Genomic DNA, 18,442 nt, shown 5'->3' on the forward strand with positions numbered 1-18,442 from the left:
GGGAATGCGATAAGTAGATGAAGGTGGGGGGTGGTGGTAATAGAACAGAGTGGAGGGTGGAGCGGATAGGTGGGAAGAAAGATAGACAGATAGGATAGTTCAAGAGGGTGGTGCCAAGTTGGAAGGTTGGATCTGGGATAAGAGGGGCGGGGTGGGAAATGAGTATACTGGTGCAATCCACATTGATCCCGTGTGTTTGGAGGGTCCCAAGGTGGAACATGAGGTGTGCTTCCTCCAGGCGTCGGATGGTTAGTGTTTGGCAGTGGAGGAAGCCCACGACTTGCATGTCCTTGGTGGAATGGGAGGGGGTGTTAAAGTGTTCAGCCACGTTTGATGGGTTGTTTAGTGCATGTGTCCCAGAGATGTTCTCTGAAACATTCCGCAAGTTGGCGTCCTGTCTCCCCAGTGTAGAGGAGACCACATTGAGAGCAACGGACACAGTAGATGACGTGTGTGGAAGTACAGTTAAATGTGTGGAAGGATCCTTTGGAGCCTTGGTTGGAGGTGAGGGGGGAAATGTGGGTGCAGGTTTTGCACTTCTTGCAGTGCCAGGGGCAGGTTCCGGGAGTAGAGGGTAGATTGGTGGGGACTTGGACCTAACAAGAGAGTCGCAGAGGGAATGGTCTCTCTGGGATGCTGATAGGGGTGTGGAGGGAAATATATCCTAGTGGTGGGGTCTGTTGTAGGTGGCGGAGATGGCCCCTAAGGATCCTTCCACATCCGACAGAATTTACTTGTACTTCCACTCACATCATCTACTGTGTCTGTTGCTCTCGATGTGGTCTCCTGTACACTGGGAAGACAGGACGTCAACTTGCGAAACGTTTCAGAGAACATCTCTGGGACACACACACTAAACAACCCCACTGCCCTGTGGCTGAACATGTTAACTCCCCCTCCCACTCCACCAAGGACATGCAAGTCCTGGGCCTCCTCCACTGCCAAATTCTAACCACCCAACGCCTGGAGGAAGGACGCCTCATCTTCCATCTTGGGACCCTCCAACCACATGGGGTCAATATGGATTTCACCAGTTTCCTCATTTCCCCTCCCCCCACCTTATCCCAGATCCAACCTTCCAAACCGGCATCATCCTCTTGAACTATCCTACCTGTCCATCTTCCTTCCCACCTATCCACTCCACCCTCTGCTCCGACCTATCACCATCACCCCCACCTTCATCTACCTATTGCATTCCCAGCCGCCTTCCCCCCGCCTCACCCCCCTCCCACTTATCTCTCAGCCCTTTTGAGTTGCCTACTCATTCCTGATGAAGAGCTTATGCTCAAATCGTCGACTCTCCTGCTCCTCGGATGCTTCCTGACCGGTTGTGTTTTTCCAACACCACACTCTTCAACTCTGATCTCCAGCATCTGCAGTTCTCACTTTCTCTGAGAAAAATGGGAGGGGCCAAGGATACACCTATGAGAGGCACCAATGGTAATGGTGTAGGAGTGGAAGATAATCTATTGCAAGTGATACACTTGTTATAATTAAATTGAGAAGAATTGAACTTGACAAGTGCAGTCCCACCGGGCTGGATGACAATGGAGAATGGTGGTGTGGTTAGTTGTATCAAAGCTGAAAGATCAAGTAGGAGGAGGATGGATTGTCTGCCCAAGCGAGCAAATCTCTCTGTATTAACTTAGTGTCTCAATCCAAAAATTTGATGCACTAGAGCCTCATTTTACATTTCTTACCAAATTCTGTTCCAGTAAAGCCTTATGCACGGCAATACATAGGTTTTACAGGTTCTTAGGGAAACAGAAAGTTTCGAGACCCCCCTGCTTCTTGATAGCCAGTTTAAATCCAGTTCTGTCTTAAATTACATTAGATTTATTTATGTTTTCTAATTTTGCTGTTATAGTATAAAGGTTTAACATTTTCTATTTAATAGTTACATTTCCAGGAGGACCTCAACATCACGCATATGTACTCTGCAGAAGGAGAGGAGATTGAACTCTTCAGAACAATCTATCCCACTGGAAATGTGGAGGACTGGCTGCTGGATGTAGAAAAGGTGATGAAGGAAAGTGTAAAAGATAATATTGAGCGATCATTGAAAACATATCCAGAGGTAAGAGAATGTGTGGATGTTGTTGTTTCATTGGCCCCTTCATCAGTCTCCATTGAGTAATAGGTTGTGAAATTGTTTCTGCGGGGTGATAATTACATTTGTGCTCCAGCTGGTTTTTATGGAAGAATAAAAGAATCTTCTTTGTGATTAAATCAAGGATCAAATAAAACAAAAGCTGCACTAAAATGAGGCATATATTATTATATTTATATTAAGACCGAAGTATTGTTCAAAAGAACATTACTGACAATTTGCCTTCAGCGAATGTCAGCATACATTGTAATGTTGGAATGATTTTCCTCAGATGCTGTCAGCAGGAAGCTTAAATAAGACAATGTGATTACCATAAGTGTCCCACCAAGAAGGAAGACATCTCATTCAAAATGAAAATTTGTTTGGCACTTTGGTGAGGAAGTCTCCACAGAGCTGTTAGAGTCAGTCATAGAGTTGTACAGCACAGAAACAGACCCTTCAGTCCAACTCATCCATGCTGGCCAGATATCTTAGATTAATATAGTCCCACTTGTGACCATTTGGCCAGATCCCTCCTGTTCATGTACCCATCCAGATGCTTTTTAAATGTTGTCCTGGGTAGTGTTGCCAAACAGAGACCTTGGGGTATAGATTCATAGTTCCTTGAAGATGGAGTTGCAGGTAGACAGAGTAGTGAAGAAGTCATTTGCTTGATTAGAAAAATAGGTTAAATCATAAATATTTAAAATGTTTTTAAAACTCCCATCCTATTGACAAATGTCAAGATATCCAAAGGTGTTTGCTTATACTAATAAGGAATATAACATCAGTTTGAATTACTATTTGTAATACTAGTTTGGCCTGAGGCAGCCACCACTGGCTGCATTCAGGCAAAACCTGTCACAGATGCAGACTAGTGGTCCTTAAAGAAGCCACACTTCCCAAGGTATGATTTAAGATACACTTAACTGAATTCATAGCAAAGTGGATCTTGTTGGTCTTATCATTTTAATAAGTCAATTCAAATTTTTCCGATTACTAATTCATGCCCCACAGAATCAAATGCTCCTATTTACTTCCCAAACAAATATTCAGCATTGTTAATTTTAGCAGAATGTAATATCACTACAGATTACTAAATAAGAAGGCAAACCTCATCTGGTCTGTTAAGTACACTTTGTATTGGCAACTATGTAATGGTATTGCAGATTGCCACATCTTGTGGTTCCCTCAACCATTCTGCTCTCCACTCTACTTCTTTACCCTGTATCTTTTTATGTTCTTAATCTTTAGGGGAGATGGTGGCATAGTGGTAATATTACTGAGTCAATATTCCAGGGTACCAGTTATTACTTTCGGGACTTGAATTAAATACTGTCATGGCAGCTAGTTGAATTTGAATTTAGTAAATAAAATCAGGACATTGAAAGGTAATCTCAGAGATAATGACCATGAAACTACCATCGATTCTCAATGGTACAAACTCAGCTTATTCACTAAAGGAGGAAGGCTGGCGTCTTTCCTAATCTGGCTTGCATGTGAACCCCCAGATCTATAGCAAACTGTGTGTTTCTTCATTGACCATCAGAAATGGCTTAGTTGGCTGCTCAATTCAAGAGCAACTTGGGATAGACACAAATGATGGCCTTGCCAGCGACACCTACATCCTGTGAAAGTATAAAGAAAAGAATCTTCAAATAAAAGCATCAATAAAGTCAAGTTATGTCCACAACTGTTTATTTTCAGTTAGATAAAGTTCATTGAGACAAATCTCTTAGGAGTATGGCCTGTGACCAATGGAGTGCCACAAGGACCGGTGCTGGGTCCTCTTTTTGTCATTTACACAAATGATTTGGGTGTGAGCATAAAAGATACAGTTAGTAAGTTTGCAGATGACACCAAAATTGGAGGTGTATTGGACAGCAAAGAACGTTACCTCAGATTACAACAGGATCTTGACCAGATGGGCCAATGGGCTGAGAAGTGGCAGATGGAGTTTAATTCAGATAAACGCGAGGTGCTGCATTTTGGGAAAGCAAATCTTCGAAGGACTTATACACTTAATGATAAGGTTGAGGGAGTGTTGCTGAACAAAGAGACCTTGGAGTGCAGATTCATAGCTCCTTGAAAGTGGAGTCGCAGGTAGATAGGATAGTGAAGAAGGTGTTTGGTATGCTCTCTCTTTCTGAGTCAAAATATTGAGTACAGGAATTGGGCAGTCATGTTGCGGCTGTACAGGACATTGGTTAGGCCACTGTTGGAATATTGCGTGCAGTTCTGGTCTCTTTCCTATCGGAAAGATGTTGTGAAACTTGAAAGAGTTCAGAAAAGATTTACAAGCATGTTGCCAGGGTTGGAGGATTTGAGCTACAGGGAGAGACTGAACAGGCTGGGGCTGTTTTCCCTGGAACGTCGGAGGCTAAGGGGTGACCTTATAGAGGTTTACAAAATTATGAGTGGCATAGATAGGATAAATAGGCAAAGTCTTTTCCCTGGGGTTCAGGAGTCCAGAACTAGAGGGCATAGGTTTAGGGTGAGAGGGGAAAGATATAAAAGAGACCTAAGAGGCAACTTTTTCACCCAGAGGGTGGTGCGTGTATGTAATGAGCTGCCAGAGGAAGTGGTGGGGGCTGTTACAATTGCAACATTTAAGAGGCATTTGGATGGGTATATGAATAGGAAGGGTTTGGAAGGATATGGGCCAGGAGCTGGCAGATGGGACTAGATTGGGTTGGGATATCTGGTGCATGGACGGGTTGGACGAAGGGTCTGTTTCCGTGCTGTACATCTCTATGACTCTATAAGAACCCCCAGAAAATAAAATCACGGTTCATCTAGTTTACTTTCTCATCATCATAGCAATCAATCTCTATCAATTAATCTATGACAGATGCTGATATGAAATTACCCCTGCAGTGGCAGAGAACTTTAGCAACAAAGTCACCTATTCCTCCTAACCAGATCCCACCTGTTAAGACTCAAATTACTTGTATAGTATATTCCAAAATATTATTTACTTGAAATAAACCTATTGTATTTCCAGTCTGATTCTGCCAGTTGGGGCTGTCTGATAATTATTAAATAATGAATCCTATGTATGCACTGATACAATGCTTATTTATACAGACCAATCGTGCAGAATGGGTCCTGATCTGGCCTGGTCAAGTTGTTATTGCAGGCTGCCAGACCTTCTGGACCATGGAGGTATCTGAAGCGCTACAGATTGGAGATTTGGAAAGCAGACTCTTCCCAAAGCTTGGCAGTCAGGTTTGTGTGTTGGCTACTGGTAGATGCAATGGAATGACTACTGTGTATGTATCCAGGGTTGCAACATTTCTTGCATCATTACCTGCGTGTACTGACCTCAATTTCACAGTAATTGACTGTGAAGTACAAATGTTACCTCAAAACAAGTAATAACAGTAATATGCAGAGATAAATATTCAAGTGGTAATAGTGCCACTTTATTTTGGTCATTTCACAAATGAGTTTACTTACAAGACTACCAATAATTTGAAAACCCTTAATGCTTGATTCTTATATCCTTGGTGTTCAACTAGTTGTTTTTTTTTAAAACTCTTGCCTCAGGACACCTACTCTAAAGTAAACAATTAAACAAGAGTGCTGAACTGAGAAACCACAACAAAAGGTCAATCAGAGGAAAGAATGGCCTTTTCAAAACAAAATCTGTTCATGGGATGGGACTGTTGCCAAATTGATAATTGCTGCAATACATCTTGTAATTGGTAAACAGTGCTGTCATGTGTGCTGGCACTGGTGGAGTAAATAAGTGTTTAAAGCAGTGAATGGGTTGTCGACCAATCAAACTGTTTTGTTCTGAATGAAGTTTACCTTTTTGAGTGTTGTTAGAGCTGTATTCATTCAGATAAATGTGGAGTATTCTGTCATTCTTGATTTATGCCTTGTATGTGGTGGAAAGACTTTGGGAAGTTGGGAGGTGAGTCACTCACTCACCGAACCTCTGATTTGTTCTTGCAGGCAGAGTATTTATATGATTATTCCAGTACATTTCTACTCAAAGGTAATCCAAGTTGTTATTGATGAAAGAATCGGTGATAGTATAACTATTAAATGTCATGGGAAGATGGTAGGATTCTCTCTTGTTTGAGGTAGTCATTACCTAGCATTCATATGGCACAAATGTTGTTCACCATTTATCAGACCAAGCCTGAATATTTTCCATGTCTTTTTGCGTTGGGAGACAGATTGCTTTAGTATCTGAGGAATTAGAAATGGTGTTGCATACCGTACAATCACCAATGAACATCCCATTTCTGAATCGCTGGAGGTAAAGCCATTAATGGAAAAACTGATGATGTTTTGGCCTAGGACAGTACTGTCACAAAGCTAGTCCCTTTTTTTTCTAAAAGCTGTTCCTTGGCTCAAGGAGACTCTGTCCTTGATGTTTTTCAGCGGGGTAATAAACCGGGTACAGAGACGAAAAGGATTTTGAGAGACCCTTTGTTTATATGTAAACAGATGAGGCTTCAAGCCAAAGTGGCCATGTTTTAGAAGTGACCTGTATGAAGAAAGGAGAGTGGTCAGCTTTCTGCCTGAGCTGAGCAGTTTTAGTTCAGTCCGAGCTGGTGAGACATTCAACAGGGAGCTGTGTGGAAACTCTCTCTCTCTCTCTCTCTCTCTCTCTCTCTCTCTCTCTCTCTCTCTCTCTCTCTATCTTCTGCCCTTCAACTTCAACCTATAAGCATGTGTTCCATTTATAATAGTTTTTAAAAGGAGTTTTGTTATTGGGACTGTTGTGTATATTCGGAACAGCATAATTAAGTCTAGTTGGATAGGCTGAGTCCTGTAGGGGTTCTTTATTCTGTTCTTTGTGTTTCATTGTGTAATTTTGTGAATAAATTTTTGTCTGTTTTAAAATCTAGTAGGAGACATTGAGGACTGCAGATGCTGGAGATCAGAGCTGAAAATATGTGGCTGGAAAAGCTCAGTAGGTCAGGCAGCATCCAAGGAGCAGGAGAATCGACGTTTCGGGCATGAGCCCTTCTTCAGCATTCCTGAAGAAGGGCTCATGCCCGAAACGTTGATTCTCCTGCTCCTTGGATGCTGCCTGACCTGCTGCGCTTTTCCAGCAACACATTTTCAGTTAAAATCTAGTAGTCAACCTAACTATCTTATTCTGGGTAATTTTCACTGTACACTTACTGAAACAAATTGCAAAGTTTTGTTCTGAGGCTGCCTGCTTAAGAATATTTTGAGTGGTCTGGCCTAATCCATAACACCACCCTACGAAATGTTTGAAGCAATATCCATGGCTAAGAGGATTAACCTCCAAAAACCATTTATCTACCTTTTGTGCCAGATATGATTTCATCTAGTGGAGAGGTTTTCCCTTGATTCTCTGGCTCCCTGATACCATGTTTGGTCATATGCTGCTTTGATGTCAAGGAACGTAACTCTAACCTCAGCTCATTTGTTCATGTTTTGACCAAACTTTAATGAGGTCTGGAGTTCAGTGAGCCTTACAAAACCTGAATTTTTTTCAAAGGGGTAAAAAACCGGGCCAGGCTCCAATCAGTTTGGTTTGGTACAGAGATGAAAAGGATTTTGAGAGGGCTTTTGTTTATATGTAAACAGATGAGACGTCAGGTTTTTGGTGACTGTGTCAATTGATATCATTCATCATATTGCCGATAATGAAATGCAGTTTGATGGAGAAATAACTGGCAGATTGGATTTGTCCTTTTTTTTTTGTAGACAGGGCACAACTCAAGGAGCTATGTTAGTGCACAGATGCTATTTTTGTTGTTGTGCTGGAAAAGCTTGACTGAGAAAATGTCTAATTTTGGGGCACAGTCTTAAGCGCTACAGCTGAAATGTTGTCAGAACCTATTGTCTTTGCTGGATCCAATGTACTCCGCTTTATCTTGATACCATATAGACTAAATTAAATTAGCTGCAGGTAGGTACCTGTAGTGATGGGGAGCTCAGAAGGAGGTAGAGATGGATCATCTACTTGGTACATCTAACTGAAGGTGGTTGAAAGTACTTCAGCCATTTTGTTGTGTATTGACAGACTGAACTCTGCAATCATTAAGGGATTTGCTCCTGCTGTTTTATCAGTTTATTTGTTAACCATTATATATGATTGGATGTGGTCAGGACTACAGTGTGTTGATTTAATCTGTTGGATATGGAATTGCCTAGTTCTGTCTATAAAATGTTTTTCCGCTGTTTAGAACTCCATTTGTCCTTATAGCCTTACCAAATTGACATCTTGCTTTTAAGTACAAAGGACAATACAACACAGTAACAGGCCCTCGGCCTTTCAAGCCTGCCAATAACACATTTTGCCCTTCCATACTAAAACTGTCTTCACTTACATGATCTGTATCCTTCTAGTCCCTTCCTATTCATGTATTTGTCCAGGTGCTTCTTGAATGCTGCTATTATGTCTGCTTCCACCATCTCCTCTGGCAGTATGCTCCAGACACTTATCACCCTTCGTTTGAAGAACTTGCCTCGCACATCTCTTTTAAACCTTCCCACCCTGCACCTTGAACCTGTGTCCCCTAGTAATTGACCCCACCATCATGGAAAAAAGCCTCATACTTCCCACTCTATCCATACCATTCACAATCTTATAAACTTATATTAGGTCGCCCCTCAACCTCCTGCATTCTAGTGAAAACAAACCCAGTCTATCCAACCATTCTTCATAGCTAACATTTCCCATATCAGGCAACATCCTGGTAAACCTTTTCTGTACCCTCTTCAAAGTATCCACTTCGTTCTGGTAATGTGGTGACCAGATTCAATATTCCAAGTGTTGCCTAACTAAAGTTTGAAAAGCTGCAGCACAACTTGTTTATCCTTATATTCAATGCCCCTTCCAATGTAGGCAAGCATGCCCTAGGCCTTTTTTACTACCTCAGCTGTCTGCGCTGCCACTTTCAGTGATCTGTTGACCTGCACACCCAGATCCCTCTGCATATCAATACTCCTAAGGGTTCTGCCATTCATTGTATAATTTTCACTTGTACTTAGCCTTCCAAAATGCATCACCTCACATTTGTCAGGATTAAACTCCATCTGCCATTTTTCTGCCTAAGCCTCCAACTGATCTATATCCTGCTGTATCCTCTGATAATCCTCCTCACTATCCGCAACATTACCACTCTTTGTATTATCCACAAACTTACTAATTAGACCAGCTACATTTTCCTCACAATCATTTATGTAGACCATGAATGGCAGAAGCCCCAGCACAGATCCCTATGGAACACTACTAGTCACAACCCTCCATTCTGAAAAGCATCCTTCCACTGCTACCCTCTGTCTTCTATGACTAAGCTAGATCTGTATCCATCTTGCCAGCTCACCTCTGATACCATATGACTTCACCTCTTGTGTCAATCTGCAATGTCAAAGTACGTTTGTGCTACTATTACTGTGGAAAGTGTGGTGCTGGAAAAGCACAGCAGGTCAGGCAGCATCCCAGGAGCAGGAAAATCGACATTTCAGGCAAAAGGCTTGTTCTTACACATTCCTCATTGCACTATTTCACCCTTTGACGGCAATGGTAGAGTTTACAAAGATGCCAGGCCATAAAATTAGATAACGCTGGAAAACAATTTTGATGCTACTGATTGCGCACAACACCTCATGAATGCCCAGTTTTGAGATGTTACATCTTTTCTGAACCTGTCTCATATACATCATTCAGAATTGAATGCAGATTGTGTGTAGTAATGGACCTTATTACAGATTCACCCCAGGTGGTATGTGATGACAACTCTTGTTGTAGATTGACTGAGGTTCTCTGTGATGACAGGTCTGGTCATGAGTGTGGTTAGAGTCATCAAGGTATATTTCTTTCTAAATCACTTTTCTATTCCTTTCCTAAAATTGTTGATTCACTCTGGGCAAAATACATGGTCAAGAAGCATTAATATAATTGCAGACATGAGGACTTAATATCAACTTAACTCACTGGATAGGACTGTCATGGAATCAGTTGAAACACTAGTTTCACATCTTGCCCATTATTCCTCCCCGTTAACTTCAATGGAGAATAAAGTTCAGATGGAGTATACTGCACCCCAGATTTCTTTCATTTTCTGTGCTTAATTACCAAAAAACTCACCAGCGCTGAAGACAAGTATAACGCTCTGACTTGAGAGTATGTTGCTGGAAAAGCACAGCAGGTCAGGCAGTATCTGAGGAGCAGGAAAATTGACGTTTCGGGCCCCGGCAACACTCTCAACTCTGATTTCCAGCATCTGCAGACCTCACTGTCTCCTAGTTGATGATGCTCTGACTATCAACTTGAGAAAACCAATTTGTTGACTTAGGAAGAATATCTTGTCTGTGCAACTATGTTCTAGACTTCATTTACTGGGTAACTGTTACAAGCTTTTCCTTTCTGTGGTGCTATCACCAAAAAATTAATCAGGTTGTAAATTTGCTCGCTGACCTGGTAGATTCGTTCTCAGATGTTTCATCACCATGCTAAGTAACACCATCAGTGAGCCCCTGGTGAAGCATTGGTGTTCTGCCCACTTGTTGTTTTTCTGTCTCGGTTTGTAATAGTAGGTAATTTCTATTTCTGTTTCTGAGAGTTGATAAATGGGGTTCACGTCTACATGTTCGTTAATGGAGTTCCAGTTTGAATGACAGGCGTCAATTATTTGCGGTGCGTGTCTTTGTTTAGCCTGTCCCAGGATGGATATATTGTCCCAGTCGAACTGGTGTCCCTCTTCTTCTGTGTGTAAGGATACTAATGATTGTTGGTCATGTCTTTTGGTGGCTAGTTGGTGTTCATGTATCCTGGTGGCTAGTTTCCTGCCCATTTGTCCAATGTAATGTTTGTTGCAGTCCTTGCAGGGTATTTTGTATATGATTGTTCATTCTGCTGGTTCTTGGTACAGGGTCCTTTAAATTCATCAGGAGCTCTTTCAGTGTGGTGGTAGATTTGTGGGCTACCATGATGCAAAGAGGAAGAGAACAATAACAGACTCCCTTTCCTGGATGTCACAGTAGAACGAAAAGCCAATGGAGAGCTATAGACCAGTGTGTACTGGAAAGCCACACATACTGACCAGATACTCAGCTGGTTCATTCCTGATGAAGGGCTCCTGCCTGAAACGTCAATTTTCCTGCTCCTCGGATGCTGCCTGACCTGCTGTGTTTTTCCAACACCACTCTAATCTTGATACAGGTGCAATCGTCCCAACCCCACAAACAAAACTGTATCAGGACATTATTTAAACAAGCCACAACACACTGCAGCACCCAGGAACTATGGGAGGACAAGGAAAAACACCTACACTATGTATTCAGGAACAATGTGTACCCAATAATCGCAGTCGGCTGGTTCCTGCTCAACAGACCTAAATAAGAACACACAACATGCCCAGACGCTGTAGCCACCCTGCCATATATCAAAGACATCTCGGCGATGGCGACCAGACAACTCCGCCCTTATGCATCATGGTAGCCCACAAACCTAGCACCACACCGAAACAGCTCCTGATGAATTTAAAGCACCCTATACCAACAACTGGCAGATCGAACATCATATATAAAATACCCTGCAAGGACTGCAACAAACATTACGTTGGACAAACAGGCAGGAAACTAGCCACCAGGATACATGAACACCAACTAGCCACCAGAAGACCAACTATCACTGGTATCCATACGCACAGATGAAGAGGGACACCAATTCAACTGGGACAATGCATCCATCTGGGACAGGCTAAACAAAGACACGCACAGGAATTCCCAGAGGCCTGTCATTCAAACTGGAACTCCATTAACTAACATATAGATTTGGACCCCATTTACCAACCTCTCAAAAACAGAATTGGAAATTATATCATCTACCACAACAAACCGAGACAGATAAATAGCAAACAGGGCAGAACACCAACACTTCACCAGAGGCTCACTGATGTTGATACTGAGCATGGTGACAAAACGTCTGAGAACAAATCTATCAGCTCAGCGAGCAAATTTACAATCTGATCCACAACCTGAACCACAAGTCTTCTCCAAAATTGCTAATAATTAATGTTTGCAAAATCAGTGTTTAAGTACTGAACAGAGTCCCATGATAATTGAAAGTTTCCATATATTTATAACAAGTGACCGAATGGCACCTTATCAAATGCCTTCTGAAACTTCAAATGCAAATATATTTCCCTTTAGCTGACCCTCATATTTCAATTAATTTTATCAAATTCATGCTTTTTCTCTTAAAAGCTTGTGCCTTTCTGAAACTTCTCTTATGTCATCCTGGGGTTAACTCTTTGATGGTAATGTAAAATATGAACTCTTGAATTTTAATTTCATTGTTCGATTTGACACTTGGGGCTTTAATGGACTGAAATGATTTTTTAAAAGCAACTAAAAACATTGACTTAAATGGCCACAGTCATCACCGAAGCACAGGTGACTAACTTTCAAAGTGGATTTGACTGGACCAGGAAGCCCAGGTTTATGTCCTACCTGGGACATGTAATGGGTAGATTAAAAATATCTATGAAACAAATCAAAGTGGATTTGCCAACAGACAGCCAAGCTGAAAATAACACTTCATCTAAAGGCACTGCAACCAACGAGCAAGACTCTCAGAAGGTGCAAAAAGGCATTCGATGATATTCACATGTTGGAGATGAAAATATCACCTGTAATTATCAAGCTTGCAGACAATAAACTTAGGCTTGGAAATACACAAACAAGCTTGTATTTCAAACAGCTAGCTGTGATGGAAGAAGATAGATTTTGGACTGCAGAACTGAAACCAGCTGGGAAAACATCTCTCTCTACTTCTTAAGTAGGAAGAGTGCCCATGACTATATGGATTAAAAAAGAACATCAGAACAATGAGAAATCAAGGATAATTCCAGTGCAGGGGAAGTGGGCTGAGAAATGGCAAATGAAGTTTAATATAGATAAGTGTGAAGTCTTGCAATTTGGAAAGTCAATTCAAGATAAAAGTTTCATGGTGAATCTTACAGCCTTAAGGAGTGTAGTGGAACAGAGGGACCTTGAAGCTCAAATGCACGGTTCTCTGAAAGTGGAGTCACAGGTAGGCAGGGCAGTGAAGAAGAATTTTGGCACACTGGCCTTCATCAGTCAGAACATTGAGTTTAGAAGTTGGGAAGTTAAGTTGCAGTTGTACAGCACATTGGTTGAGGCCACAATTAGAATATTTGTTCAGTTTTGGTTACCTTGCTATGGGAAGGATGTTATTAAACTGGAAAGAGTGCAGAAGAAATTTACAAGTATATTACCAGGGCTCAACAGTCTGTGTTATAGGGAGAGGTTGGACAAGCTAGGACCTCTTTCTTCACAGTGTAGGAGGAATCTTATGGAAATATATAAAATCATAAGAGGCATGGACAGGGTGAATGCACTCAGCTTTTTTCCCAGGGTTGGAGAATCGCAGACTCAAGGACATTGGTTTAAGGTTAGAGCAGAAAGAATAAAAGGGAACCTGAGGGGCAACATTTTTTACACAGAGGGTTGTACACATATGGAATGAGCTACCGGTAGAAGTTGTTGAGGCAGGTACATTAACAACTGTTAAGAAGGTGTAGGTGTACTTTTAAGAGAGACTGGGAGCTGGCACAGACATAGAGAGGCACAGTGTGCTGAAAGAATTTAAAATGTAGCATTTGACTGTGGAACCAATAATGCAGCTAGTTACGATGATACAAAAACAATTCACATTTGGCCAAGCAGTTTAATCTATGCCCCAGATACCAAAACCCAATCAAATTTGAATTTGGTGTTTTGATGACATCAAAACAATGACATCAAAACAATGAAATGGTCCGATGCTTTGGGGTATAACATTTTGAACAGTTAGGGAGAGAGCTGCCAAGATGGGCAGGACTGGCAGCTTAATGTTCCAGGATACAAATGCTACAGGAAGGATAGAAAGGGAGGCAAGAAAGGAGGGGGAGTGGCATTTTTGATAAGGGATAGCATTACAGCTGTGCTGAGGGAGGATATTCCTGGAAATACATCCAGGGAAGTTATTTGGGTGGAACTGAGAAATAAGAAAGGGATGATCACCTTATTGGGATTGTATTATTGACCCCTTAATAGTCAGAGGGAAATTGAGAAACAAACTTGTAAGGAGATCTCAGCTATCTGTAAGAATAATAGGGTGGTTATGGTAGGGGATTTTAACTTTCCAAACATAGACTGGGATTGCCATAGTGTTAAGCGTTTAGATGGGGAGGAATTTAAGTGTGTACAAGAAAAGTTTCTGATTCAGTATGTGTAAGTACCTACAACAGAAGGTACAACACTTGACCTACTCTTGGGAAATAAGACAGGGCAGGTTACTGAGGTGTCAGTGGGGGTCAGCGACCATAATTCTTTTAGATTTAAAATAGTAATGGAAAAGGAAAGACCAGATCTAAAAGTTGAAGTTCTAAATTGGAGAAAGGCCAATTTTGACGGTATTAGGCAAGAACTTTCAAAAGCTGATTGGGGGCAAATGTTCGTAGGTAAAGGGACGGCTGGAAAGTGGGAAGCCTTCAGAAATGAGAGAAAGAGAGTCCAGAGAAAGTATATTCCTGTTAGGGTGAAAGGAAAGGCTGGTAGGTATAGGGAATGCTGGATGACTAAAGAAATTGAGGGTTTGGTTAAGAAAAAGGAAGCATATGTAAGGTATAGACAGGATAGATTGAGTGAATCCTTAGAGTATAAAGGCAGTAGGAGTATACTTAAGAGAGAAATCAGGAGGGAAAAAAGGGGACATGAGATAGCTTTGGCAAATAGTTAAGGAGAATCCAAAGGGTTTTTACAAATACATTAAGGACAAAAGGGTAACTAGGGAAAGAATAGGGCCCTTCAAAGATCAACAAGGTGGAGCTGCAGAAAATGGGGGAGATACTAAATGAGTATTTTGCATCAGTATTTACTGTGGAAAAGGATATGGAAGATATGGAATGTAGGGAAATAGATGGTAACATCTTGCAAAATGTCCATATTACAGAGGAGTAAGTGCTGGATGTCTTGAAACAGATAAAAGTAGATAAATCCCCAGGACCTGATCAGGTGTACCTTATAACTCTGTGGGAAGCTAGAGAAGTGATTGCTGGGCCTCTTGCTGAGATATTTGTATCATCGATATTCACAGGTGAGGTGCTGGAAGACTGGAGGTTTGCTAACTTGGTGCCACTGTTTAAGAAGGGTGGTAAGGACAAGCCAGCAAACTATAGATCAGTGAGCCTGACATCAGTGGTGGGCAAGTTATTTTTAGATGCCCTACAGTATGGAAACAGGCCCTTTGGCCCAACAAGTCCACACCGACCCTCCAAAGAGCAACCCACCCTGACTAGTGCACCAATCACTAAGGGCAATTTAGTTTGGCCAATTCACCTAACCTGCACATCTTTGGACTGTGGGAGGAAACCGGAGCACCCGGAGGAAACCCACGCAGACACGGGGAGAATGTGCAAACTGCACACAGATGGTTGCCCGAGGCAGGAATTGAACCTGGGTCTCTGACGCTATGAGGGAGCAGTGCTAACAACTGAGCCGCCGTGCTGTCCAAGTTGTTGGAGGGAATCCTGAGGGACAGGATGTACATGTATTTAGAAAGGCATGGACTGATTAGGGATAGTCAACATGGCTTTGTGTGGGGGAAATCATGTCTCACAAACTTGATTGAGTTTTTTGAAGAAGTAACACAGATGATTGATGAGGGCAGAGCAGCAGATGTGATCTATATGGACTTCAGTAAGGCGTTCGACAATGTACCCCATGGGATACTGGTTAGCAAGATTAAATCTCACAGAATACAGGCAGAACTAGCCATTTGGTTACAGAACTGGCTCAAAGAGAATGGTGGTGAGGGTTGTTTTTCAGACTGGAGGCCTGTGACTAGTGGAGTGCCATAAGGATCGTTGCTAGGCCCTCTACTTTTTGTCATTTACATAAATGATTTGGATGCGAGCATAAGAGGTACAGTTAGTCAGTTTGCAGATGACACCAAAATTGGAGGTGTAGTGGACAGCGAAGAAGTTTATCTCAAATGACAACAGGATCTTGTCCAGATGGGCCAATGGGCTGAGAAGTGGCAGATGGAGTTTAATTCAGATAAATGCGAAGTGCTGCATTTTGGGAAAGCAAATGTTAACAGAACTTATACATTTAATTGTAAGGCCCGAGGGAGTGTTGCTGAACAAAAAGACCATGGAGCGGAGGTTCATAGCTCCTTGAAAGTGGAGTCACAGGTGGATAGTATAGTGAAGAAGGCGTTTGGTATGCTCTCTTTTATTGGTCAAAATATTGAGTACAGGATTTGGGAGGTAATGTTGCAGCTGTACAGGATATTGGTTAGGCCACTGTTGGAATATTGCATGCAATTCTGCTCTCCTTCTTATCGGAAAGATGTTATGAAACTTGAAAGAGTTCAGAAAAGATTTACAAGGATGTTGCCAAGGTTGGAGATTTGAGCTATACGGAGAGCTGAACAGATTGGGGCTGTTTTCCCTGGAGCGTCGGAGGCTGAGGGGGTTGACTTTATAGAGTTTCACAAAATTATGAGGAGCATGGATAGGATAAATAGGCAAAGTCTTTTCCCTGGGGTCAGGGAGTCCAGAACTAGAGGGCATAGGTTTAGAGTGAGAGAGGAAAGATATAAAAGAGACCTAAGAGGCAACTCTTTCACACAGAGGGTGGTACTTGTATGGAATGAGCTGCCAGAGGAAGTAGTGGAGGCTGATACAATTGCAACATTTAAGGGCATTTGGATGGGTATATGAATAGGAAGGGTTTGGAGGGATATGGGCCGGGTGCTGGCAGGTGGGACTAGAATAGGTTGGGATATCTGGTCGGCATGAACGGGTTGGACCGGAGGGTTTGTTTCCATGCTGTACATCTCTATGACTCTATGCCTCTAAGTATAGACTGTTAGCCACATAGCCCTCTGAAGGGTACCTGTTCATATGGAAGCTTGTGAGGCAGAATACTGAAGAAAAGATGACCGAGGAAAATCTACAGAAGAAGGTACAAAGAGAAGATTCAACAGCTGGCTGGCTTTGAAATTTGAATTTAGTTTGTAAATCTTAATCGGGGTTTTTATTGGATCAATATTGTGGAGTGGGGAGGTAAAGATAGGTTTAAGAGAGTAAAAAGTTGTTAAGAAATAAAATTGTTAATTTTCACTTTAAATAGTGACCTCTGGGATAATTCTTTGCCTCTTGAATTTCAACAGATTATGATGCGAGGTGAGCTTTTGTTTGTCGGCTTTAAATTAGCAGAGGGGTTTACCCCATGTCATAACACAACATTTAGAGTCATAGAGTTGCAGAGATGTACAGCACGAAACAGACCCTTTGGTCCAACCCATCCATGCCGACCAGATATCCCAACCCAATCTAGTCCCACTTGCCAACATGAGGCCCATATCCCTCCAAACCCTTCCTATTCATATACCCATCCAGATGACTTTTAAATGTTGCAACTATACCAGCCTCCACCACTTCCCCAGGCAGCTCATTCCATACACATACCACCCTCTGCATGAAACAGTTAGCCCTTAGGTCTCTTTTATATCTTTCCCCTATCACCCTAACCTATGCCCTCTAGTTCTGGACTCCCCCACCTCAGGGAAAAGACCTTGTCTATTTACCCTATCCATGCCCTTCATGATTTTATAAACCTCTTGAAGGTTACCCCTTAGCCTCTGAGGCTCTAGGGAAAACAGCCCCAGCCTATTCAACCTCTCCCCTGTAACATTTAAAAAACATTTATACAAATACATAGATAGAAAAGGTTTAGAAAGGATATGGGCTAAGTGCAAGGAAATGGTGTTAGCGTAGGTTGACATTTTGATTGCCAAGGACCAGTTTGGGCCAAAGGGCCTGTCTCCTTGCCATAAGACTCTTTGACTCTATGACATCATCCATGACATCAATTAAATAATCGTAGTTTCAGTTTAAAACCTTACACCTTAAGGACTCCCTAACTACTATAAGCAGTATATTTTTAAATCTTCTTTTTTGTATGGGATACTGTCCCTTTTTAAATTTGCGCCTGTGTGTATGCTTGACATTGAGTCTTAATCATTTTTCTCAGGGTTAGCAGATAATAAAATTGTATATGAAAACATTATAATTATCTCACTGCAGCTACATGGAAAATTAGTAAACTCATTTTAATTGGAGAGAGGTATAGCCCCACGCTAAAAAGAGCAGAAACCTTTGTTGCAGGCTCTGTGGAGGTTGAAAAGAGGGGTGCCGATTCATCCCTCCTCACCTGGTTCGAATACCCTACAATTGATGTTAGGCTAACAGCTTTTTCTTAGCTTATCTCTTTTGCCCGACTTTGGACAAATATTTAGTTCACAGCCATACTCTGGTACTGTGCCTGCTTCTAAAAATT

The 18,442-nt window shown here is 41.9% G+C and overlaps 1 protein-coding gene across 2 annotated transcripts in view; it reads left to right on the forward strand.

The window, feature by feature from the left end:
* dnah1 (dynein, axonemal, heavy chain 1) overlaps positions 1-18,442 on the forward strand; it is a 422,195-nt gene that overhangs the window by 131,330 nt on the left and 272,423 nt on the right. For both annotated transcript variants that reach the window (XM_043708503.2, XM_087994517.1), the window contains 2 exons: positions 1,898-2,077; positions 5,177-5,317. In XM_043708503.2, coding sequence (XP_043564438.2) covers positions 1,898-2,077; positions 5,177-5,317 — 321 coding nt within the window. The remainder of the gene's footprint in view (positions 1-1,897; positions 2,078-5,176; positions 5,318-18,442) is intronic.

Source organism: Chiloscyllium plagiosum, unplaced genomic scaffold (genome assembly GCF_037043375.1).
Source record: "Chiloscyllium plagiosum isolate Xiang-an unplaced genomic scaffold, Cpla_swu_hap1 HiC_scaffold_14, whole genome shotgun sequence".
Lineage (NCBI taxonomy): Eukaryota > Metazoa > Chordata > Chondrichthyes > Orectolobiformes > Hemiscylliidae > Chiloscyllium > Chiloscyllium plagiosum.